Raw genomic sequence first — 27154 nt, 5'->3', positions numbered from 1 at the left:
CAAGGCAGACTGCTCTGCCTTGTTTCCAGAAAGAAAAAGTAGTAAGAATTTTAAAGAACATACTCAGTAATCCCCATGAAGCATTACTGATGGGCGTCCTTTGTAGTCCTCTGCTTCTGAATTTTGCAGCACAAGATTAGAGGAAAAACAGCACACTTCCTAGAATTAGTGTTCCGAGTCATACAGAGATTGTGTCATCTTTTTGCAGCCTTCCCATACTCACCCTCTGCTTATAAACTGCCCTTTGCTGACAGTATCCGCTTCAATGCAAATATCCATGAAGTCTTCCGTGCGCTGTGCAAAGAAAACACAGTCAGAAATCAAGCAGTTAACATTTCAAAGTACCATACCCATGATACTGCAGTATGTTCACACAATGCCAAGTTCTTTGTCCCAGAAGGAGGCAGAAGATGCATTTTATGCTTTTTTCCATTCTCATCTTGAGATTCGGGTTATAAATTGTAAGTAGTCATTTCTCATTGATGACTACTCAAAAATAAATACCACAAGTGAAATGATTCACACATTTGGTTTCTTGTTACACTTCACACTTATTAAAGACAGTAAATAGCACATCACTTGGGCTAACTTATGTTCACAAAGATTTCTAATCAATGGGTCTTTCATGAATTTAAGCAATAGTACAATGATGCAACATTTAGCCACCAAACACTTCAGTAAGAGAATTTTAAACAATGCAAATTGGAAGTCAAAGCGTTCTTGATATCATTCCTTGAAACTCCTTACTTAGCTTCTTTTCTATTTACAACCTGTCCTTAAGCCAAGTATACAGTAATGCTTTTGCCAGGAAAGCAACTCAGATTAAGATACAATTCATTTTTTATTTATTTCAACATTTCTGTCCTGGCAAAAGTCCTAGTGCAGATGCAATCAAATGACAGAAGTCAGGGTAAATGCATCTGTTAGTAGAACTTGTTTTATTTCTCTGCTGTATCTGCAGAAGTAGGCTTGGCACTGCCTAAGCTGCACCTGTATGCCTTTATCAGCTTCTCTTCAACAGGGCAGCCTAGTAATGAATCTGAGGTGAGACAGAGACAGGAGTCTGACAATATTCAGCAGACATGCCCTGGTATTGATTAGAAAGCTGTTGTTCAGCTTAGATGGCTACAGGGACAATGGCTTCACAAGCGAGAGTTAAAAGGAGTCCTAATCTGTAGAAAAAAAGATGCAGCATCAAGATATTTCCAGCCCTAGAAACAGAAAAGTACAACATCCCTAACATAAACTTGTCCATTTCTCTAGGATATGCAAGAGAACCCTACACCACTTCTTTGTTCAATACCAGTATTTAAGGTTATCTTGAAGGCATACAACAAAAATAAAAGGATGCAAGGGCTAGTCTGTGGCAAGAAGATACTCTTCCATTTCTTGGCAGGTCTGTTTTCACTCCACATCACTGACTCCAAGTCACTGACCAAAACTGTTGTGTTCAAGTGCCATCTAGAAAACACTACAAAACCCAATACTAATCTCTGTCTAGCTTCTACCGTTACTAACACATTTGTGATCCAAATCATAAGCCACTGATGAAGAAACTAAAATTTACATGGTACGTTCTAAGAGAAAACAGGGGGACATGTTAAGATTTGCCTGGGTTTTTTTGTCTGATCCTACAAAGACAACATATCAATATAACACAAATTTTCAGGTTCCTAAAGACTCAGAATTCTGAGCAAGAAACATGTTTCAGGAAGTTCAGCACCTTCTGTTAATGTGGGTGCAGTGGCAGTGGCTTCTTGCAGCCATGAGGAAGACACGAAGAGCAGCTCACCACTACGGGATCACTGTGTTAGCATTTTCCAGTAAAATTAAAGACTGACATCTATCCAAATAGCTTTCACAGCAACCTAAGCTTCATTCGGCTAGGGGAACCTCCTTCTTGTGCAGTTCTTCCCTCTCCATTGTATATGGGTCTCCAGTGCTTTTTCACTGGCTCTGAAACTTGTCCATTTCCAGATTCAGTCATGGGCCCCTCCTGCATGCGGCAGTAAGTTTTGTTTATATAGACACAAGAATGGGGCTTTAGCAAGAAAGTAAAACTGTGTGGCAGGCAGCATCTGGAATCCAGTTATACTATGGTCTTACTGTCAGATCAAGCTGCCTGTTCTGAGTTGCAATGGAAAGCTCAACAGTGGACAGCTTCAGCTCTTCCCAGTCCTCCGGGGCTACCTCCTGGGGGATTTCTGCGAATCAAGAAAAGAAGATATCATTAAGTGGAATTTAATTACACAGATCATCATTTCACTGGTATGAAGCATGAAACATCAATGCCAGCTGCAAAAAAATCACTCTGACCCATTGTGACACTACCATTGTTTCTTTCAAACGCCAAAGTCTTTAAAAAAGGAGCTTGGGAGTACTGAAGGAAAGAAAAAAAAATACCACCAGCATTCACACAGCAGCAGAAAAGAATATTAATCACATTACATAGCAGCTCTGTGAGTCCTTATGCTACGGGATTAACCCAGGTCTCCTGGACTAGTATTGCGAGAACACTTAGAAAACACATGAAGTGCTGCTAACAAAATCAAACAGAATACAATATCCAGGATGCTGTGGTAACATGTATTATGTATGGGAGGAGACTCCATGGTTCAGTTCTCATATATGGGTCACTTAGCTCACGCTTCCGTCTAAATCACCTCTGCTAGCCAAGAAGGAATGAGAAGGACTTTGCATCACACCAGATTATGCAAAATACACAGTCCCTTGCCTTCAGCAGACTGCCACACTCACTGCCTAGCTGAAAACCCAACCCAAGAGAGGTTGCCAGAGCACACAGAAGAAAATTTATAGTACAGGAAGAAATTTGATGTACTAAAAGACACTTAAGGCTTCTGCATGGCCCAAGTTTCATTGTTCTATTTTAAGTAACATTTGTTGCTCTGTGTCTGCAACTCCCTCACCTTGGAAAACAAGGGCTGCTTCTCTCCCAACGGCTCACTAAGAAGTCATTCTGTGGGAGGAAGATTTCAAGAAGCTCACTCATAAGTGCCAAGTATCACCTGTGAAGGCTTCCATAGCAATGACAAACAACTGTGAGCCTAGGAAACACCCTGGGTTCTTTACAAATGCACTTTTCTTTATGAGACCAGAAGGAATGGCAGGACCTACTCCGCTCTGCTCCGCTCCATTTCTGGCAGATATCACTGTAACTATCTTGAAAAAGTCACAGTTTTAAATAATAATAACTACAACAAGTATAAAAATGAGAAAGCAGAAAAGTAAAGCATAAACCCTTCCTCCTCTGATCTATTAAAAGAGTAAAGCCTGCCTTTAAGTTTATGCCCAACTACATACACCACACCTTTGGAAGGAGAGGACCAGTATAACCGAAGTCTTCTGTAAAGCCTCACGTACAAAGGAGGTCTGGATGGTTTCTCCTCCGGCTCTTCTGGAGGTCTCTCAGTTGGACCCAGATACATGAGAGCAGCCTGATGTTTCTGAGGCCATTCCTTGGATTTACATGGAAAGAAAAGACAGAAGATAAAGGGCCTTTTATTTAGCACCTACCTGTTTATTCTGCTTAGTCCTTTAGCCTATTTATTCTGTGTTCCCAAGTACTCCTGCAGAGCTACTGAGATCCCACCACTGCCTCAAGCCTACTCTATGGCTCTCCAGCCTTCAGATTCATACATGAGATGACATTTTTTGCAGCTTGAAAATATTACCCACAGTTCCCAAGTCTACTAATCTATTCCTTCCCCACACAGAAGGAATTTTACAGAGAGGTATTTTCTCTGTAAGCAGAAGGTAAAGGGATGTTTTTCTTGCTGCTGATGTGTGGCAGGGTGACACAGCTGCTGCTGGCTGGAGGGAACAACCAAAACGGGCAAAGTCAACATTAATGTTTGAAAGCACAATTGGTTTCTGCATGGCACAAGGCAACCTCAAAGAGAACTACACAGTGGGGTCTAGTGCAAACAAATATTACGGTGCTGTGTGCAGCCAAGGGGCATTAAAACCTGGCAGGCCAGGTTTCTCTAACAACTCAAACAATCAAAATCTGACCTTATAGTCAGGTGCTTATAGACAGCAATACAACACATCTTAAGGCAAGTCAGGTGAGCTTTCTAAAGCATCTGGGGTGGGGGGGAGGGGAAGTAACGCATTATTCTCTGTGATATTTCAGATTCCCATGCCAGAAACTGATTGGCTTAGCTCCAAAAATACTTCCAGGTGCTGACAAAGTTTATTTCCTCCCATCTTGTTTTAAAAATTATTTCTGAAATGCTCAAAACACACGACTTATGGAGGGAAAAGTATGATCGTTTTTTAAACGTAGATACTAAAACAACACAGCCAAGAGCCCACAGGTACTCAATACAATTGTTTTTCTACACACAGAACTTTGGAAGTAGTTTTGGATCATATAGTACAGGTTGTTAAGTGAATTTACCTCACACCTCTGAGAGCAAGGAAAGACTCCCCTATCATACTCACATAATAAACAGGACAAACAGAGGCTGTATCAATACACAAATTATAAGTTTTAATGATTAAAGGGAAAAGCAGCATAACAATGTCCTACCAACATCAAGGGTGAGCACTTTGCTCTTATACTGTTTTTGGCTACAGGTCAACCTGTTTCAAAGGACAGCCACAGCAAAACCAGAAAAGATGAAGTGCACAGCAGCAAAGACAAAACATGTCTTTAACAGATGCATTACAATCTAACTCCCCTTTACAGAAGTTTCCTATAAAGGAAGCATTGGCACTATCACAGACAGCACGGCTGGGCTGCACAGTCTGATCTACCACAGACAGCATGGCTGGACTGCACAGTCTGACCTACTATCCCAGCTCCTGGGTATTTCCACAGCCTTTCATGAGGCTTATATGTTCAGAGAACAGGAAAAGCATGTGAATGAAAATGCCTCACCTTTCATGCAGGTCAAATTTTAATCCTTCCAGGACCAATTTTAAGCAATAGAGAAGTTTGAGGTGAGATATAAGCTATTAATCTTCATGTTCACTTTACTGCACATGAAAGCCTGATTATCAACATGTATGAGCAGTCTCATTATAGACACTTCTGCCAGAATGAAATATTATCACAAAGACTGTTGAGAAAGGTGACAGTGCACTTAATGGTTATCTTCATCACCACTACTGCTCTCCAGTTTCAAAGGTGGCTACTGGCTCCCCCTGGTGATCTTGCAGCAAGAGATTCTACAGTAAAGAAATTAAGTATTCCTCCTTCACGTCTTCAGAAGTTAGGTCTGTCAGTTGGTAAGTTTTTAACAAGTTGAATTTCACTCCCATTTTATATTGTTACCATAATCCTTCCCAAAAACTTGCAGATAAATTATAAAAAGCATAGTCAGCCTTTTCATTTCCCAACTACAAAAACACTTTCCTAGTAATTACTCTTTACCTTAAGTGTACTGAAAAAGTGAGCTGCTTTGGTTTTCAGAGGCCCAAGGTACCAGTACCTGAAATAAGGAACATAAATACTACCTTTAGAATATGCAGGGGTTAATATTGGGAAACAGATTAATCTTGCATGAAGTCAGATCACACAGACTTGTTTGCCTCTGAAGGTAGCACTACCCTACCACCTTTAGCTTTGCAATACTGTAAGATGTTTTTTACGTATCACTAACAGCTTAGCAGCGCCATCCCTTTCCCAAGTTACAGATCAACCAAATGCAGTATACAATCTTCACTACAGGCAGCATGACATCTCAGTAGCAGAATTTTACCTAGTTACGTGACACAATTGGGAATGATTTAAAGGTCTGTGGTCTAACTGCTGGTGGAATGCATCTCCACAATATGCAATAAAGAATGAGGTTGGAGGAAACAAACAAACAAAAATCAACAGCTTCAGTGAAAAAAGAACAGAGCCAGCAAATATTGATTTTGATCTGAGAATCCCTTGGGACAAATGAATGCTTTACAAAATAAAAACCCTGCCAGCCTTACAGCATTGTATAGAATCTAAAGATGTGACTATATTTCGGCAGGCTTGGCACACATTTTGATCACTGTCTTCCACCAAAGAATGTCAACAAAGCACATTAAACACCATCAGCTCAAGAGTACTGCAGATCTAAGTATACCATTAATTACTAAGGCAGGCAACTGTCACACGCCTCCCATCAATCTATGAAATTGTCTGTAAACTAATAAAACCTCAAAAACGTAAACCAGCAGCATGTCTGCACCAGGACAGTGCTTAGCAGAGGGACAGTCATACAGATTTCTGGAACCGTGTCCTATGGGTTAACTCCCTGTGTAATAGGTGCCTTCTTTTCAGAGTAAGATCAGTTGTACTGGAACACACCAAATGTTTATTTAGCCCAATAACCCATCTCTTCGTGGGCACCAAATGCAGAAGTATAAAAACAGGACAAATACATATGGTTCCTGTCCCAGGCACACTCTGAGCACCCATTCATTTGTGGCTGAAGTGCTTTTCCAACTGGGCATGTCTTCTGTGTATTTGAAAATTCATGGAGAAAATGAGGTTTGAGGATGTTCATGTTGCCCCACATACAAAAGGTAATGTCATGCCTCCAGCACCAAAGCCAAAGGACTCTTATGAAAGGGAACTACTGCAGGAAAAGATGTGAAGGCTGACAGTAGGCAAAAGCAGGGTATGGGCAAAAAAGCTGTGAGAGGGAAGAGAAGTGCACTTCCTTATTCTTGGGGCTGTAATTAGCAGGAGAGCCTGCAGCACAGCCAAGTTGGCACCTGCACAAGCTACCAAGAATGTCTCTTGCTTACCATGGACAAACACGCTGACCATTTACTCCCCCGACCCCACATCACCTCATAAACTTACTCAAATATTTGCCAGGTCTGGTACCTCTTGCTTCCTGACAAAGGTAGCTCATTCACAAAACACATGGTATTGCTGCACAGCAGAGGCATGTGCTGCAAATCCTCCATAACAGTTTGAGAAGTGAACTGCTTTAGCCCTGCTGCTCCTACACCAGATAATGTTAGTCATTTGATACACAGACAGTGGCATATTAAATGTCCATTTGGAGAAAGCCCAACAATTATTAGTTTAGCATTCAGACGGCACGGTCCATGCCATTTCTGGCAGGAACTGAAGAGCATTTCTACTGCATCTGATGTCCCTTGTTGGAATCGAGTTACAGAGTCTGCATGCATCTTTTTATTGGCCGCTGATGAAAAACAATGGCCAATTACTTTACTTAGACTTTACTCAAGGGAGAGCTTTTTCCACTTATGCAATCTGTATAAAGTTCCAGAAGTGGGCACCACAAGGCAAGCAGAAAGTAAATGCTTAAAAGAACAGGACAGCACCAAAGAAGGCTTTATTTCAAATGACAAAAAAGCTGAAATGTCTTACACACCCATGTGTGTAATGCAAGACCTAATACAAGTGAGTGTCTCTGCCTGTCAAGTGCCTACACTCAAAAATGACTTCTTTTTGAGAGGAGGTATGTCTTTTTAGGCAGCAGGTGCTAAAAAAGGTACAGTTTCAAACCCCAGCATTTTCTTACTTGCTAGCTTTAACTCCTGCATCTCTGTAAGATCCCCATCTTAAACCAGTCACTGCAAAGACAGGCTGTTCCTTTTCTCCCTGTAAAGAAATACAAACATTGCAAAACGGCTCTTATCTTGTTCCCACCTTTGTTTTTCTCAGCTAGAAAAAAAAAAATTCTCTATAAAAACTGATTTATGATTAATCCCCAAAACGAAATTTCACAGAACAGGTATGATAAGTAGCTAAGCGTAATAAAGCTAAGCAGAATTTAAGCATTATACATTCCATCTGCTCTCAGAGAGGAACAGAAGATTTGAAGTTTTGAACAGGCTGATTTGAGTTTGACTGCACACCCAGCAATAGCCATGTGATCTTTTGGATACTGTCAGCCAAAAGCAAGAAGCTGTGCACAGTGACACTAACTTCTTGCTGCAGAAGTGTCCATTTTACAAAATAACAGAAAACTAATGTTCAGAAACCATGCAGGCATAGTTAAAGGCTGGTGGTTTTTTTTGTATTTTTCAGTTTGTAAATGAAAGCTATTAACTTCACAATACATATGAATGCATTAAATCAGCTCACACAGCTATTGTTATCTCTCACCATTTCCATAGAAATACCAGTGTTATTAAGTTTTATATTCATCAATACTGCCTGTTCCTAAAGAAAAGATTTACAGGTATTCTAGTGTTTTCTCCAGTTTAGACTATCTGATGTCACTGCATACAGTGGAGAAATTATTGCCATCAGAACTGCTAACATCATAAACCAAAATTTATGACAGCATTACAGAGGAAAAGCAGTCCACCTAAACAGAACACAGAACGGGAAAATTTTAGGCACACTGGGTGCCAAACGAGCAGATGCTTTTACCTTGATTTGCAACACATCAAGTGGAATCGTCTCTCCCTTCAAAATGGCCAATGTAGCATTAGTAATATGTCTGCAAAACAAGCAGGAAAGAAGCAAAGGAAAACAAACAGGAAGGAAAAGAGTAAGCATTAAAATTACACTCTTTGTTCAGCAAACCCCCATACGAGTCCATGTGGGTCTTTTTTTTGCAGCAATCACAACTCCAGAGAAAGAACTCTGGCAAAGCACTTCCGTGAAATCAGACAGCAAAGTGGGTGGCTGCAACACATGATGAACAGCAAAAAAAATTGCCTATGTTAATTTGTTTTGAATTTTTAATCAACATAAATCTACCTATCAGCAGCACCCATATGGTTTTTGTCTCCATAAGTTGCAGACCAAAGCTAAGACACTTTCTCATTTCAAGTCATAAAGCCTGGTACTAAAGATTTTGTAACTAGAAGTTTATAAAGAAGTCTATGTGCAGACTTTTGAGGCATACTTCATTAAAACCCCTTCCTTGTTTTCAAAGTTCAGTAACATTTAAATTCCACCTTGCACACATTTCCAGTGTCTGAGCTGGATAGGGGCAAAAACCACAAAGAAACCAAAGCCCAAAATCAAACCAAACCAAACCAAAACAAAGCAGTTTTCAGATCCAGTCTCATATCCCTATGAATTAGCAGAATTTGCCCTTAATTTCATCAGGATTAGAATACTAAGGCAGAGGAGGAAGTTGTTCTTCCCCCAACTCTTCTTTTCTCCTAGCTCGAGTTTCTGCAAGACCTCTACAATTCCTACACTCCAAAGGTAAGATAATGCTGAAAGAACCAAAGCCCAAATATTTATTATTAAGATCTCACTTCTGCACTTAAATCAGAATCTGTTATTGGTGTGGATTGTTAAGCAGTCTGTTGGCTGAATTCCTTTCAACTTCACCGATATGCTGCAGTCTGACCTGCACAGTTCATTACCTTGGGACAAGAAGATCGTTCATTTCAAACTTTAGAACCCAAACATAAATTATTATTTTAATGTTAGCTGCTGTTTACAGGCTCGTTCATCTTGCTGAGCTTCACAGCACTCTGGTAGTCTTAATGAAAGATGTTACACCAGTTGACTCGTGGGTTTTACATGCGGTGGATACCAGCAGGGTTCCACAAAGAACATTAATGGGAGAACCAGAGTGAAGAGATTTCAGGAACAAGGAGAAATACATTCATTAATATGGGAGGAGAAAAAAGGAAAACTTTAAAAGAAATGAAGTGTGGGGAAAAGAAAGATTAGATGACTGGCCTTTTGACTTCAGAAGTGGACAAAATAATCTTAGAAGAAACCGAAATGCAGGCTGCAATTACTGCCAGACTGGCTCATACCCAGCAGGATACTGCCAGACTGGCTCATACCCATAGGGAGCTCATAGAGAAGATTCAGGTTGCTGCAGAGTTGCCAGCATCAGTCCCATTAGAGGGATGGGCAAGAAACCCTGAAAAAAAAAATCAGTAATGGGATCCAGCCTTTCCCATGAAGGTATTTCTGTATGCCTCACTTTGCAGGCACTAAACAGGTTATATGCAGACTGGTTTCTAGAATTCTCAAACTAGAGAAAGAATGGAAAAAGGACTTCTTTTTGTTTTGTTTTGTCACATCCTTGCCATAACCTTGTCATATCCTTTCTGACTATTCCTAAGAGGCTTGATCTTTTCAATATTTTTTTTCAATCTGAGTATCACACAGTCACATATAAACTAGCCACCGCAGATTTAATGTTCTTATAATACATACATTTCCTTCTTTTAATTTTTAGTCAGTTTTTGGAAGTCATTAACTCAGGCAAGTCAACAGAATCATCAGGCTCTGCCCAGAGATTGTCAATCCCTATGTAACATAGAAGAAAAAGAGAAGTATCAAGCTAGCAAGGAGCACTGCTCCTTGAAAACAAACAAAAAAAAGCCCGCTTTCAGAAACGTGTAATACTTACTCGACTTGGTTTGTGCTCTCAGGGTACAGCGTGTGGCTTAGGGTGCTGGTCTTTCCAAGAGGTATGAATCCTATAGGAATCTTACTGAAGGCAGCCTGGACACATGAGGAGAGCAAATTAACATTTGCATAAGCTGAACAAAGCTTCCTGTGTGGAGATCACAGCTGTGTCTGGTATCAGCCTGTTGGCACTACACAGCCAGGCACTTCCTTAAATGAGGCAGTAATACGTAATGACTCAGAACATGGCATCTGAATCTGTGAACCCACCACTGCCAACTGGGTACAAAGGAGCTCTCTGTAACCATTAAGAGCATTGTTACATGCAGGTTGGCAGTCACGTCCTAACTAGTGCATGGATTCTGTCAGCAATCTGCAATCTTTCTTAATACTGACAGTGGCATCAAAAGCTCTGAATCTCATTTACCATTGCAGAAATCCCCCTCTGATAGAATAACCTTGCATGGCAAAGAGATTTTCCCAGTTAAAGAAAGGAAATGAACTGATTCCTCAGGCATCCAAATCATGAAGCAGCAGAAGGTCTAATTTTTGGAAGTCATTGACCATGTTATTTTTCTGTATCATAGTTCAGCAAAAGGCCTTGTTGACGGACCAACTTATTATAATATACCTCATAATAAGCTGTGCTTCTTGAAGCGTGTCAGCAAATCAATGTAAACTACCATATATCACAATGTACCATCTCCTTCCTGGGCACTGCTGCTACCAGCACAATGATACTGCAAATCTGCACTAAGTAATACCCCTCTCACTTCATGCTTATCCTTGCTATCTCTGTGTCACCCGCAAGTCTTCACACATCTCAAACACCCTTCTCTCATTTTTTTCAGAATAGTTTTACAGTGCGCAGATGACAGGCTGGTTGCAGCTCATGCAGTCATGCTCTGCTCCCCTGGCTGCTAGGAACAGCGTTTTAATACCTTTGCACAGGCTCTTCTTATCCAGGCAACAGCAGCATGACATACCCAAGCGAAAAGGGAAGCAGAGCCGGAGTGAGGGACTGAACTGCAGATCCCTACTCCTAGGACAGACTGATATGAAGGACAAGAAGAACTTCCTGGCCAAAGACATAAAATTACACAGTGGCAATACTACAATACAGTATTCCACCCAAAATAGTGCCAGCTGCACAATTTTCTACTCTATGGCAAATCAACCCAAGCTCCATCAAGAATAGTCAGAAAACAAAGAAGAAAAACTAGCCAGTAAAGCCTCTAGAACTTTCCTTCCAGATCTTTAGGTTACAGAAGTCTTAGGAGCCAACTATAATAATAATAAATTTAAAAAAATTGATGTCTCAGAATTGATATAGCCAGTGCCCCTTTAAACATTCTGGCTTGGTTGCAGAGTTTTCCTTGTCGCATTCAGACAAAGCAACTGCCTAAACAGATATAACTCTAGCTGCCAAGGATATCATCATAATCTTGTCTGGATCATTTAATTGAGTTTTTGCCAGCTCCTGCCAGAAGGTTTTGGGAACAATGATTCTCTTCTTTCTTCAATAACACTGTCCTCCCTCTTTGAAAAGAAAAATCTCTCTCATTTCCATTTGGAGTGATCCACCTTGAGAGGTTAAAATTTGTTTCTGCAGCCATCTGCATAGGTAGATGTTCACCCTCGGAAAAAATAGCAAAACATTCATAAAGCAATAGGAGCATGGCCATAACTGAATTCTGTTTCAAGCCTGTACAAGAAAAACATGTACTTTCACCCAGGGCTTCTGCCAAACAAAGCAGCATACACAGCTGGTCCATGGGTCTTTGAAAGTTGTGCAGTTGGCTTCTCCATAGTCCCTAGTTTGATGCTGGAAACCTCCCAAGGCTGTGGTTTAGGAGCCATTGCACTCCCCCAGAAAGGGAATGAAGAACAATGGGCAGAATTGCAGGATACTGACATGGCTGATTTACTACCCAGCAAGCTGGCTCCAGATAAGTAAGCAACCTATCTGTCGGAGACAGCTGAGGCCAAAAGATCAGAGTGGATGCACATGACACTTCCTCTAATAAATAAACAACGTTTTTAAAATGACACTTGCTCACCTCATCTGCTCTGCGCAGAAGTCCAGTTATGACCTGAAAAACATGCGAAATGCTCTGCTCTGAGAATTCTGTTTTTCAGTTACAGCAGAAAGCTCTAAAATTCATTAACTATTTGGAAAAGACTTAAGCAGCAGCTTCTTTTTTATGGAAGGTACTACAGTTGCTTACAGGGGAAAGGAGGCATGTTCAATGTATGAACATGGTAGAAACAGGGTTATGAATACACAGGAGTATATGCTGGCACCACAACCAATGTCAGTGTAAATGTTTTAAGACTGAACAGTGTTCTGCATAATGCAAAAACAGCACTGGTCAATTCTAAGGGCAGGAAGAACTTGCAGATACATTGTAACCGTTTTCTGTTAAGGCTACTGCATTGCATTTATCCATTGCCTTATGAAGCCTGTAGTTACCACCCCAGGAAATGCTTTCATAAAATACAGCCTTCATTGAAAAACAGAGTATCCCCCAGCCCTCCCTGGAAAATAGAGTATCCTAGTTTGTTCCTGTCATTCATCCTCTTGACAACAGGCATTTATTAAACACATACCAAGCTTTGTTATCAATCCCTTGTAATTTTCATATTATTTGATTCCCACTTAGCAAAACACACATTCCTCTTGGGAAATACAGCCAAGAATGAAGGTTGAAAATTAAACCATTACAGCTACATTGCACAGGAAAAAAAAAAGTCTTACACAGAAACCATATGTCCCCAAATAATTTTCTCATTCTATAATAAAATTCTGGAAGATATTTATGTCACATACTCTTTTTGTCCCCACTCCCATCATCACTTTTAGACTAGTAACAATTAGCAGAGTTGTTCCCAGAAAACTGTAATATTGGCTGAAAACACATATAGCAAAATGGACAAATCTCTAGTAATACTTCTTATGATCTTGCTACATTAAACAGACTCAATCTTCTCACCCTCAGCCTAGGATTCTCAACAAATCAGGACAAAACTCCTGCAGTACCTCTTGTACTGTGCCATCTCCTCCTGCAATAATGATCAGATCTGTGTTTTCCATAAGTTCCAGCAGCTTTTTTGCTTGTCCCTCATAATCAGTCTGAAGAAACAGAAATACAAACATGAGAATTCAAGTGACTATTTCTAGGATTTCTTTTCTATAGGAAAAAAGAAAAAGAATCATCTATCCATTTGCTTAATAGTTATTCTCATATAGGCACACAATACTGTACGTTACTTGCAATCACTGAAATTTCTTCAATTTATAAAACAAGTCTGCTGCCTAATACAATATGTGCAAGCATATAAAGACTAAATGAAACATCAGAGTAAATCTCATTTAATAGATCTAGAATATTGAAGCTATAATCTTATTTCCAGGTAGTTTTGCATTGCAACAAAAACAGAAGCAAATAATGCTCTAGCAGCCAAAGCGCTCAAGTGTGTCTCCTGAAACATAAAACGCTGCTTCCCAACAGCAAGCTGTTGACAAGGGGCTTAGCAGTAAAGAGTACACTGACTTTCGAAACCATCAAAAATGTTTTCTGCAAGATCAATGTTTTTTACAGGGATACCTCAGCCCCAGTTACCAGCCCCGCTCTGCTTTCTAACTTGTAGGTCTGAAGCTGCAAAGCATCAGGTTTAAGTCTTGCAGAATGATTTTTTCTCTTAGGGTTGGGTTATGTATTTTCAATGATCAGAGAAAGGCACTAATAAAACCAGCATTTTAACACGAAACCTTGCGAAAAAGATTCCAAGACTGAAAGGTACATATTACAGTACTTTACTGCTAGGACACAGAGACTATTACACAATCCACATATTACAGCCTCAAAAACCTGCAAAAACATCAGAATCCTTCATGTTTACTTGTTTTTCTTTTTTCCAAAGAAAACCTCCCTGCTAATTCACACCATTTAGATCTCAGTGATCTGCTTTCATGATGGAAATGCCAAATTATTTGGGGATACACTGAGATATTTTCAGTGTAAAAACAGAAGGTTATTTTTAATTATTCTGAACAGGTCCACTTCACATCAAAGTTCCTCGCTTCTGAATTCTGCAAGTACAGGCAGAATGGACAATTTCAACAGTGATGGGCACACACCACTAGCCAGCACTCAAATATTTAGAGAGTTTTCTCTCAAACATGAATTATAGAAGGGCTGCTTTAGACTGACAGATAAGCACGTGTACTGCTTTAGCTGAAAATTAAAAACTCAGTACACAGTTTGTAAATTAACTGTGAATTAAAAAGAAAAAGATTAAGTACCAGCTTAATAACTCAGTATTTATTTCTTCCCACAAGATGTCTACAGGACAACTGAGAACTTCAAATGAATACAGAATTTAATTTCAGTGCTTCAAGAGCAGAAAGCAGAGCAGACAATATATCAATATACGCAAAACCTATCAGTTCTTACCTTAACTACAGTTACATCCAAGCCAGATAAGTGCAAAATTGGAGCAGCATTTGCTTCAAAAAGGTTTCTGGCTTTGCTAGAAATAAAAGAGTAAAAAACATTCCATTAGTCTGGTAGCTAAAAAAAATTAAAAAGGAAAGAAACAAATGAATAAGAACACAAAATCTACTTTAAAAATGAGCATATAATCTACACAATCAGTCACTCAACCTGCCAGTCAGGAAAGATGAGATTTCATTTGGTTCAAATGTATTACATTTCTAGACTCATCTCTCAGATGTCAGGTTTTTATTGCAGTTTTAATAAATGCAGAAGAGGTTATCTAGCTTTCTCCAAAAATAATATAAAAAACCCAACAAAACAAAACAAGATCTCCAGAAAGAAATTTATTAGAAAATGAATGCCTTTCAGAGCACCAGGCTTTAAAACCACAAAGAAAACTCACTGTAGGTTTTCAGAAACATTAAAAAAAAAAACATTTATTGTTAAATATTATAAGCTTAGAAGTAAAATCTTATGTGACCTTCTTTTGTTAAAGGACTGATACATTTTCTGCCTGTAACTGCATAATAAACCAATTATGCCATTAACTATAAATTGCTTACAAGCAAACACGAGCCTAGAAGTCAGAGACTTAATTCGTTAACACTTTGCATTTTCTAGTCACGGGTGTTTTGAACAAAAGCATGTAAGTCCAAGCACTTCCATGTCAGATATATTATTCCTTTCATACTATTACTAACAACTCCCTGCCTCTCCCCCAAGGTGCAACCAATATGAAGCTTAGCTGATCAGCAGAAACAGACAAACAGCATACCCAAGATTACTGTTTTTCTGCTAATGAGCATGCAAAAATAGCAGCCGACCTCTTCCAGAAGTCTTGCTCTGAGCCCATATTTAGCCTGTCAGTTTGTGGACACATCCCTTTTCAAGGACAGGTTCTCAAAGAAGTAAGGTCACTGCTGGCTAACTTCAAGTCTTGAAGCAATCAAGGTCATCTCTTTATTTCTATAGTTTTTGAGGCCGGAAATGCATCACATACAGAAGTTTGGAAGGAATACAAGAGAATTCCACACATGAAGGAATGACAAAGGCCGAAACACAGAATAAAAGAAAAATTAAATATATACATAGGTTTAGAAATCACTCTTTCACCTCAAGCACCTAGTTCTATTTCTCATCCCAGTATTTTCAGCAAAATAAAGTTTGGCATAGTTACATAGCACCAGCTTGGCATCAAAGGGAGGTAAAATGAGCTCAAAAATCTGGCTGGCTTTTAAAGTGGATGGCAGAGCAAAAATACAGAAAGAGGACCTCATGTATGAGTGTAGGAAACAGTGAATTTTACCCTTTGCAAGCTGCCGGGTTGAGGAACACCGTTGCTTTCTTCAGTGGCATACTAGAAGGGATCAGCTCATTGCCAAAAACCTAAGTAAGAGAAGAAGAGCAGAGTTCAATTTATCTTTAAAGCACATTGGTAAATCATTTCAAAAGAATTCACCTCTACAAACGCCAATGGGCTTTCAAGCTCATGCCGTTCAAATGACCTCCATCTTTAGCCATTGTACAGGTCTCCACTTCAAAGACCTGCCCTCTTATCAACAGCTCACACCACTGTCACAAGTACTCTTCATTTTATAAATCCACCAACATTTCGTTTGTGTCAACCTCTGGTTTTCTGCCATGGGCACAGATCCAGGGAACTATCCTTGACTTGAAGGTTACTTGATTTTCCTTCCTTATGTAATTCTCATACATCTGCCTGACACCTTCTTTCTACATCTTTTTCCACTTCTGTACTTCACTTCTTCAGTCTCTTCTGCTCATTTTTGTATTTTGTATGCTTAAATTTCTGGAGGTAAGAAAGACAATTACCAGAGCAAGCAAACCTCTTTCAAGTCACCTAAAGTCATCCTCGCCTCTATACTAAAACTGGTTTTGAGTGCAATGATGACAACATATTCAGCAGTTGCACCCAGAAGCCCCGAAATAAAGTAGCAACAAAAGACTACTGCGCTGATCATAAGACACAGTCAACTGTCCCTGGGTTTTTGTTTATCTTGAAAATTAATCCCACTAGCAGGGATTTTTATTTTGAAGATGCACACTGTACACAATGTTAGCTGTTTAAATTTAGAATCAACTCCACTTGCCAACTTTGCTTAGGAAACCTCAATGAAAAGAAGCATGAAGCTGGCCATGTTGCTTAAAACATTCACATTTCTTCTTCAAGAAAGAAAAAGGATGAGAGAAGTTGCTGAGAGAAAAGGAATCTTCAAAGAAAGGGAAACAAATCAGTACCTCTTAAGCTTTACTCAAAAATCAGCTCAAAAATAGACCAACTTTTTTTATTGCAATTATTAGGCAGGCATTGGGAAACACAGGGGTCCCTCTAGCACATTACAGCTGTTAGAAACAACTAATTATTTGCTTGGGGGGGGACAATGTGCTGTATTTGCTTGCTTTAAACAGCCTAACAAGACTCATAAAGAATTGATGAGTAATGACATAATCACCTCTTTATGTAATGTACTTAGACATTTATGTTACATACAGGGGCATTGCTCCAGCAAATGCTGATTTTTAAGACAGGAAATAAAAAAATAATAATGCAGCATTCTAGAAATCCTTTTCTTTTTCTTTTTCAGAACACAACATAAGGAAAGACAACGCCAGGCATTCAAAATGGTTATTAAATCTATATATGAAGGTATAATTTAGGAAAGTCAATGTCTTTTTCACTTCCTTGTCAAATGCACACTTCCAGGTATTGTATTCCGGACTTTTAAGATGACAATCACTACTTTGCAACTATGAAAACCCCTTTATACAAATGCTTTATAATGCTTTATGAAAACCAACAGAGAAACTACGTTCCTTTAAAGGAAACTGTCCCTGCTTCAGAGAGTGAATTAATTGTCAGCTAAACAGGACCTCTTTAACACATTCCCAGAGTTCAGCACCAAGGTCAGTCAACGAGGCCACATTTGCAGAGGATGTCCAAGTCAGCTGACAATGGCTTATTCCACAGAGCAAGGTGGAAAAGGTTTAAGATATGATCAATGGGTTCTTTATCATAGACTCTTTCTGTGATTATCTGCCACTCCAAGGCTGTCATCATAAACAGATACTTAAATTCAGACACGCATGGTGGAATCGTTACATGAAATACTGCTGTAGCAGATATTTCAGCAGCAAAGTGGGTGCCTCATTAATTTGGCATTGTGACAGGCTTAAAAACTTAGAAATCTGATGTAAAATAATAGGGACCCCCCCTCCCATGCTTCACTCAGACTAAACCTTTTCTTGGGTGAGTCTGTCTCTATTTTCCCCCTATACTTACACAGCACTATAAAGCAAGTACCATTTTTCAAACAATTACAGATTGTTGTTTCTCTAAAGAGCGTGTCAGACATTTAATGCCTTACTGCTGTATTGCTCTGTGGTTTCAAGCAGTATTTGGCCATGACACATCAGTGAGAATGAAAATTAGAGCAAGAATTGATTATTAGGATTTCTGGTTCATTCCTGTCTAACGGAGGAGGCTTCTGCAGGATATTTTCCCAGGGTTTAACCACTGAAACTGCAGAAAGCTCTATTGACAGTGCTTTTGCACTTCCATTTATGGGAATAAGCCATATTGGAATAGACCCCATCACTTAATAGCTAGAATTAAGAAACAGGAAAGCCAGAATTTCCACAACAGATCTATCTTCTTGTAACAGTCTTTCCTTAGCAGTTACACCTTTCTGACTTAGGACTTTTAACTTATCCTTATATACAATCTCATCAATGCTTCTTTTCTTTCTATATTTTTTTTAATTTGGTCAGCATGCTTCAAATACTCAGATATTAACCGCTATATTTGGTGATGTAAAAAAACTTCCATCACTTTGATATTATGCAATGAGTATTGAAAACATAACAATCAAGAACAAATGACAGTATGAGTTGGAAATGCTTTTGATTTGGAAACTGTAAGTTCCATTTACAAAAACAGTACTTTCAGGGAAACATTTTTCTTATTCTTTCATTAGACTTTCTTATATTTATTCTGGCATGAAGTTCTACTGCCCACATTAAGGTGCTGTGAATATCTTTCCCTCAACAGCAGGCAGACTAAAACTGGGATTATTCAGGTGCACCTCAGAAGCAGGATAATCTCAGTGAAAGAAGAAAACTAATTTTCACCATTCTTCTCAGGCATCAGTATGTAGCAATAATGGGAGCAGTGTTATACCCTGCCAAATCTCCAAGACCTGGCATGGAGAAGCAAGTTTAGAATAAACTTTATCTGTGGGAGGCAGAAAGACTCCTAAAATCCTGCAGCACAGCACCAAGGGAACCAGAGCAAGTAGGCAGTACCTGTGCAGCAATGTCATCCATGGGCAGCAGCACTTGTGCCCCTGAAAGACTGTGCTTATGAAGGACAAGATTTATTTATGGGAATACTACAGTATGGGAATTTATTCATTGCTGGTTGCCCACACAGGTGACAAACTACAAAATGCAACAGTCAGTATATTCAGAGAATAACTCTCTCTGAATACTAGTTTTCTTGCCAGTAATCAGAAATGGGTTGTTTCCATTAAGGTCCCAGTACACGGCTTTCAAAAGTGCTGGGTCACCCATCACAATTAGTATCCTTGATAGTCACCCAGGATAAAATTGACAAGGGCAAGGTCTTTCCAGCTGAGCACTAACCTGAAGCAGTTTGCACCACTTCTGTCCAGACTACACCCATCGTAGTGCAGATTTCAGTCTTCTGTTTTATCAACAAATCATACCACAATGTTACAGGAACAGAATACATCTGCAGAAATGGAGGTCTGCATAGCTACAGCAGTAACTAAGATTCCCCCAATGATAACACTGCACCATCCATCGCAACAGCAGTTAGGGCACAAAACATACAGTACGCAGCTGCAGGCCAGAGGCTTCATCCACCCTTTGGCACTTTAGCAAAAGAACACAGATGGCATCATTATAAAGCTTGTCACGTAGAGAGGGCCCACTGGGAAAAATCTCAGGAGCCCTGCACAACCAAGATAAGAGGGAGATTTTAATCTAATTTTATCACTTTAAACAGTATTACCTGGGCTTCTTGGCACGCAGCTCTTCGTAGCAGGTTATCGCTATTAGGTAAGACAGAAAAGAAAGTGGACGTTAGGTTGTGTAAGCTTAAAACAATTTGCTCATTTTTAAATGTAGGTACATACCCATTTTACAAACACTCTGAGCACCATGACAGATAAAAACAAACAGGTTAAGACTTATTTAAAACATTTTAAGGATGAAACACACCTATTTAAGCACATATGCATATTTTCTTTCTGCATGTGCACACAAACACCCTTTCTATAGTAAAGAAAAGCAGAAAACATCCATAAGAAGGACATGGAAATTCTTATTGAGCAAGTCCAGAGGAGGCCACAAAGATGCTCAGAGGGCTGGAGCACCTCTCCTATGGAGACAGGGCTGAGAGCGCTGGGCTCATTCAGCCTGGAGAAGAGAAGGCTCAGGGGAGACCTTAGAGCACCCTCCCAGTACCTAAAGGAGGCCTACAAGAAATATGCAGAAGGACTTTTTACAAAGGCCTGTAGTGACAGGACAAGGGGTAATGGCTTTAGGCTGAAAGAGAGTAGATTTAGGTTAGATATTAGGAAGAAATTCCTTACTGCAAGGGTGGTGAGGCACTGGCACTGGTTGCCAAGAGAAGCTGTGGCTGCCCCATCCCTGGCAATGTTCAAGGCCAGGCTGGACAGGGCTTTGAGCAACCTGGTCCAGTGGAAGGTGTCCCTGCCTGTCATCTTTAACCAAACCCAAACCAAATCCCTTCCAACCCAAACCATTCTGTGATTCTGTGAATCTATCAAAACAAAGACCAGGATGCCAGTGTACTGAGATTACATAAACTACGAGACACTGCATAACTGTGATTTATTATTTACATTGATACATAACTGTTCTCCAGAACTAAGGTGCGCATTTTTCCAATGTTAATACTGTCTGTTATTTGCACTGAAGGTACATACCATTCTGGCAACATAGAAGGGGTTTACAGTAGACTTAAGTGTACTTAAGACCACAGACTTAATCCTTTGTGCATTGTAATTGTGAACTCCCCTCTCCATTTGCTCCTTTGTAAGCTGAACACATGTTAATGCAGGACCTACCACCCACCTAGCTCTGAGCATGGCTCAAAGCAGTAACTCAAGAGAGCTGAAAAATGACTCAACTCACTTAAGTGAAGTTTAAAAACAAAGAAGGGAAGTATTAGCAATGTCACTGACAATCATTTCAGAAATAAATTCCAGACTAATCCTTGTGCTTGCCATCGGTGACAGACCACATTAGCAAGGTGGCAAGCACGGTACAGTTGGCAAGCAAACTGGAGACAGCTACTGGGTGAGCAACAAAATTCCACTCTTCCCCAGACCAAAAAATGCCCTTGCAGACAAAACAGGGAGTCCTGTTCTGCACTGCTCAAAGTCTCACCAGTCCTCTAGATATCAGACACTCCCCCTCCTTGCTAAAACCAAAGAACTCCTTCAGCACGCCCTTGACAATAGTTGGCAAGACAGTATATTATTGCCTCAAAAATATCTAGTACAAAAAAAAACCAATTACAGTCAGCATATCAAATTGAATACACCAATTAAGAGGATTCAAGGCCAACCAGGAAAAAGAAGTGACTAGGAAAGCAGAACACTCCTGCCACAAAGTGTGGCTCACCAGGCCAAATCCCTGCAATGGAAATGGCAGAAGGCAAGGCCTTTGTCAGACCTATGGACCCAAACACGAGTGGGATCTATTCAGCTCCATGCGTTCATGGTGTTTATCTGTTAATGGAGCTATGTAAGCTGCTCTTTCTGGCGTCACCAAAAGATGCTACAATGCCATAAAAGGAGAAGCAGGGTGACTTCATATGAGACACAAAGCTTGGCTCTGAAAAAATAACTCTCTCTCAAAAAAGCCACAGATTTATTCCTGGCAATAACAGAAAGACAAAGGAAGAATTCAAGCATGGAGAAAAAAATTACGTGAATAATACCTCAACAGGATAACAACTGCCTGTAACTGGCTAAAAAACCAAATTCCTCAGAGGGATATGCTCTTAACTATCATGTTTGCTCCTTAAAATAAAAGGACTAAGTCATTTGTATTAGGCACCTAAAACATTACTTAGAGGAGCAACAAACTTGGTTTTGGTTGCAATAATATAATGAAAGCACAGTAGTTACAATAACTGACTCTGAGAAGGTTTTGTGTTCCAAGCTAAACAGCACTGTCACAGCTAATTCCAGTTCAATCAAGACAGCATAGCAGGGTAAGTCCACATTGTGCTACTGAGGGCACAAGCCCTCATTTGGGACTTCTTTTCCCCCTGTGACTATGGGTGGCCAGAGCAAACACAAAGCAATTGCAACTTCAGTATGTGAAGTTGAAATACAATGGGGTACCAAGAAAAATGCACTCTCAAATGATTGCTGCACAGTTGACAACTGCTGTCCTAACCATACTAAAAAATTCTAGTCAGATTCATGTTACCTGTTTACTTCACGTTGATGCCATTTTGTCCCCAAGTCAAGCTGCGTCACATTGCCAGCCAGTACATTTTCCTGGTGCCTGCAACCTTATGCTGCAGTGTTAATCACCTTTAAAATGGAGTCTGGCACAGCTTTTCAAATGCAAGTAACAGATACTGTGCCCTCTGACCCAACCTGCAAAGACCCCCAAAACAACTGTCAAGGATGCAAGCTTGATTCAACTCACTGGAGTCTTCACCATAAAACTAAGGCTTGACAGTGTAGATGTAAAAATTTATGCTTATGTTCTCCTACACTGAAGCATCTACAGAAACAGAAGTCTACCCTGACATATATCATTTTGGTGTCAAAAGGAAAAGTTTAGATTCTGAGACCAGAAGAACCTGTCCAGTAAATTACAGGTTATTTGTCTCACCTCTCCAGTAGCATAGCACCCAGAATCCCATGCCATCCCAGCCATACTCAAAGCATTTCCACTGATTCAACTAGGACATATATTTCAAAGACATCTGAGTTTGGCTTAGAGATATTCTGCGTTTGGCTTAAAGGTGCCATGTAATAGGAAAAAAATTATTTCCTTAAAATGTTACATCAACATGTAACTTATCTTCACAGTTCATTAGAAACTGAACATGTGCACTCACAGGAGTGCATCTGCGAAAGCAGTAGTCATCCTCTTGGATCAGGCTCTTGCCTTCACTCATCTTATACGGCTCACTTAAAGTACTGTAAGTGGGTCTGGAAGTCCTGTGCAGATCCTATCAACTAATAAATACAGCTAGAAAAATGTTAATAATAGCAAAAAGGTAGTTTCTTAATGTCTTCTGTCTTGGTATGTATTAGATTATAGATTATCAAAATAATCTATATTCTAATGTAGATTAGATTATTCTCTGGCTGCATATCAGCACCCAGAGAAAAGACTTTAATAATAAACATAAGATTCTGTTGATTTTTTGTACTTTGTTGACTAATACTAGGTAGTAACAAAGCCTCTTCAACCATACCAGAACATGGGCAGGTGGAGGCTGAGGGAAATTGCTGCATTGCTTTAAAGAACACAAAGAGATTTCCTCTGACTTGTACCATATTCACAGCAAACTAAGAATCAATTTTTACTTAATGCTTCCCCAAAGGGCTTATAAACACAACTCTAGCCTTAAAGCAAGCGGACGTGGAATATACCTTCTGGTCAACCCAGGGCTGCCTTCCCGCTGTAAGAATTAAGGATCACACAGTTTATAGCCCAGCCAATTCGCTTAAGCAGTAGAAGACTGGGAGACAGAGAGTAACAAGCAGTGGCAGTGGTGTATGAAAGAAAGAGGTTGTCCTAAGATGAACCCACAGACAGAACTTTGACCGGTTCAACAAAGATAAAGTCAATCCTGCAAGGCTGGTATCCACTGCAGTGGGGGGTCTTTGGAGAACAAAGCAGGCTTATGCCAAAGCAAGGAACCAACACAGAAATAAAGAAAGAGTAACTGTCCAGAGCTCACCATGTGCCAGCCATGTCAGGCTGCCAGAACACAGCAGGCTATGAGAGCACAACATCTATGTAACTTGCTTATACAGGGGCTGCTCTGATTTGTCTGCAAAATCTCTGGCATAGGACTGGTGACCACTGCTCCTGTTGTAGGTATTTTCAGCTAGAATAGGGAATTAACACTCTTACATACAACCACAGAGATCCACACAGCTGAGTATATGCATGTTCCTCCAGCTGAGGCTGCATCCTCTGTCCAAATGCCGGAAGAGGCCAGGGCTGAAAGGTCGGTTCCCATAATGAAAAGTCAGCCAGAGAACAAATGAACTCAAGAAGGAGAAGAGAGCAAACCTGAAACAAAGAAGCTGTTTGAGGCTCACAGTTGCATCAAGGGTAAGCCTTCACAACCAAAGGAACTCCCTTAAAAGTGACCATACTACGAATGTATAAAGAAGCTCATGTGTGAGATCCCATTTTAAAAAAAATTATCAGCATTAAATCTAAAACTGTTAGGTATATTCAAGCAAGAAGCAGACTAAAAAGTCTGCTGTTCAGTGTCTGCCTCAAAACACAAAGTTTTGTGAGCAGAAACATGACTAAAGCTGTGCATACAGGCTCATTCCCTCAAGAGCTATAAAAGAAACCCTAAAAGAGATTGTATCTTAGCAGAGGGCTTTTTGGCTGCTTCCAATAAGGCAAGAGCACAGCATCCTCTTTACTGGATATTAGCATTTATTTCCAGCTTGGCTTCAGAAGGGAATGAAAGACAAATCTTAGTTTTCATCAGCTCAGAATTTATACTGGTTTTTGACAAGGTTTTGATGAAATAAAGTCAGCCACTCAGGAACTACATGCAAAAAGGTGGCAAAGTGAGTTATCAGTTGGCAAACAAGAAGAAGAGACTAACATCCAAATTACAGATAAAAATAATACTCAGATTACTGGCAAGCAGTCAAAGATGCCTTGCCAGCATTTTCCATGGGGAAAGTCAATAACATCTACAGAGCAAAACTGAACATCTGATAAGTCCACCATTTCAGTGCAGTACCAAAGGTCCCTCCCCATCATGACAAAGTGATGATCACTCACCCAGTGACACCACTGTAACAGTCTGGCCAAACCTGACAATCAGTTAAGCTGATGTCCATCACGTCAGAGATTAAATTGCTGCTGCTTTGACGCAGCTGGTGAATCACTGCACCACCTGGACATACAAAGAACAGCAGCAGCTCAGTTCAGGAAAGGTGACCCAGGACATAAAGGTGAGAGAGGCTTCCAAATTTGGTGGAGATTTTTAAACAATCATATAGTATCTTTATTTGTAATCAACCCCACATGTATATGTTAAACAGAAGTACATTATCTGAATGAGCATGTATCTGACAATCTCATATCGTCTAAGCTTTGATCTAGTACATTAAATTCAGTGTACCTCGTACCTGTAATATGATACACTATAGGTTGAAATCACGCTAATACATAAATACATGCAATCCAGAGAAATTAAAAGGAGACAATCTTACACGTGACAGTTATCTTCTCAGTTCTCCAATGCTACAAGAGTATTTGCTGTCCTAAATGCAAGACAACGTATTTTTAAAACATATCTGTTTATGAGGAATAAAGGAATTTTAAGACTCACTAAGGTTTTGTAAGGACAACCAATAGGATTTTAGGTAACAGTAGTTCAACCAGACATAAAGCCAAGTATTTTACTTGCCACCTCCTGATCAATGTCTCTTTTGAGGAGGCACCTTCTGTCCTATTACATACTTCTAAGAACTGTATCAGAAATAGGGGAGGGGAAATCAGCACAAGGTTCCCTTTTCACTCTTCCCATTCATCCAAAACCCCCTTATTTTTAAATCGGTCAGTATCTCAACAGACACCTCCAAAGATGAAAGGCCAACACACTGACCCAGAAACTAAATGCTGCATGAGGGAAGTATTGTACAAGACTGGGCTAAGAAGCTCCTAAACTTTTAAAGTTATCGTCACCCACAACCTTTAGACTAACCCTTTGATGAACCATTACACACCAGTGCCCTTCTTTCCTCTACAGCCTGTGGAGCACAAGGCTGTTCACATGAAACCCCAGAGCACAGGCTGCAGGAGAGAGACACACAGATCCATTTTCGGGCAGGGAAGAGTCATGGGAAACAAGTCTGGAAAAGGTAACATTCTTTTTGTCCTTATTTGTCCACACAGCATCATATAAAGTCTTATAGGTACCCCAGAGCATTTCTGTCCTGAATGGGCACCATAGACTACAGAGGTTGCCATTTATTTGCAGGACACATTGTTATTTACAATAGCTCCACTTAATACAGGCATCATAGGCTCTGCATCCAAAAAGGGGAATGAACCTTGAGAAGTCAAAAAAGCAAATTATCGTTTCCTTGCAAGAGAAATATCTTAGAAAACCCATGAGGATGGAAAAGGGAAGAAGAGGAATGCAGGATGAGAAACAAAATTTTCCTCAGCTGCCGACAAATGACCAACAAGTCAGCTAATTCCAAGAAGTCAGAAGCTAATCTAAACTCCTGATGTGTTAAAAGCAAGCCCCTTCATCAGACACTCCAGTGATGCCAAAAACTGAAGCACAAGACTTCACTAAACCTTTAATCTGTTTTAAAAGGGGCAAATACAAGTCCAAGGAAGTATGCCTCATGCATAGTAATTTGGCCTCTGATGTCAATAACAGCAAGCCTCAGGGCCAAAATAGCCCTCACTAACCTCTTCAAGTGTTGCCTGCAGCAGTTTGTGCAGGGGGCAAAAGGCACCTCTCATGCTCCCCACACAAATGGTACATGAACTGGGAAGAGGGAATGTACAAAACAAACAAACAAAAAAAGCCTCAAACCAAAAGCCATTATCGTATCTGGAGGCACAACAAGCTGTAAAGAAGGTTCCTGACCTATTCCCCGCTGTCCAGCAGCCACAAGGTAAGGTCTTCACTGTGCACAGTGTACCACACATGGTAGGGCTGCTGCGACCACCTCCGAATTTTTACACTCTTGCCATCAGGTTCTTCTGTCACTCCTCGTTTTTTCTGTTCCCTGGCTAAAACAATCCTGCAGCTAAATGGTTATCACTTTTTCCAAACAGTATTTAAACATCTGAAAGCAGTACTTTACAGCTGTGCTTCAGTCGACATCAAAATCACACAGACCTGTTTGTCATCACAGGATTTCCCACCTTGCATTTCCAATTTTTGCCGTTTTTTCCTTTTCAAATATGAGGGGAGATTGAAGAACGGGATGTGTAAACATTTTTTCTTCCCCCACTACATTGTATGGGTTAGGCACCAAGCCTACAACTTGGTGCAAATAACCCCCAAACACTG

At 40.1% G+C, this 27154-nt stretch overlaps 1 protein-coding gene across 4 annotated transcripts in view; it reads right to left on the bottom strand.

Annotated features, from left to right (window-relative positions):
- Positions 1 to 27154, bottom strand: part of AGK (acylglycerol kinase) — a 35322-nt gene that overhangs the window by 6081 nt on the left and 2087 nt on the right. For 3 of the 4 annotated variants that reach the window (XM_065681390.1, XM_065681393.1, XM_065681384.1), the window contains 12 exons: positions 19871 to 19910; positions 16124 to 16203; positions 14776 to 14851; positions 13359 to 13451; positions 12379 to 12411; positions 10320 to 10414; positions 8360 to 8429; positions 7503 to 7582; positions 5399 to 5456; positions 3329 to 3476; positions 2107 to 2204; positions 224 to 294 (listed from right to left, as the gene is read on the bottom strand). In XM_065681390.1, the coding sequence (XP_065537462.1) occupies positions 224 to 294; positions 2107 to 2204; positions 3329 to 3476; positions 5399 to 5456; positions 7503 to 7582; positions 8360 to 8429; positions 10320 to 10414; positions 12379 to 12411; positions 13359 to 13451; positions 14776 to 14851; positions 16124 to 16173 (872 nt within the window). In that variant the 5' untranslated portion in view covers positions 16174 to 16203; positions 19871 to 19910. The remainder of the gene's footprint in view (positions 1 to 223; positions 295 to 2106; positions 2205 to 3328; positions 3477 to 5398; positions 5457 to 7502; positions 7583 to 8359; positions 8430 to 10319; positions 10415 to 12378; positions 12412 to 13358; positions 13452 to 14775; positions 14852 to 16123; positions 16204 to 19870; positions 19911 to 27154) is intronic. The other variant, XM_065681379.1, reaches the window with a different exon arrangement.

The sequence above is a fragment of the Lathamus discolor genome, chromosome 1, assembly GCF_037157495.1.
Source record: "Lathamus discolor isolate bLatDis1 chromosome 1, bLatDis1.hap1, whole genome shotgun sequence".
Taxonomy (NCBI): Eukaryota; Metazoa; Chordata; class Aves; order Psittaciformes; family Psittacidae; genus Lathamus; species Lathamus discolor.
The sequence above is the reverse complement of the archived record's forward strand: the minus strand, read 5'-3'. Positions and strand labels throughout refer to the sequence as shown.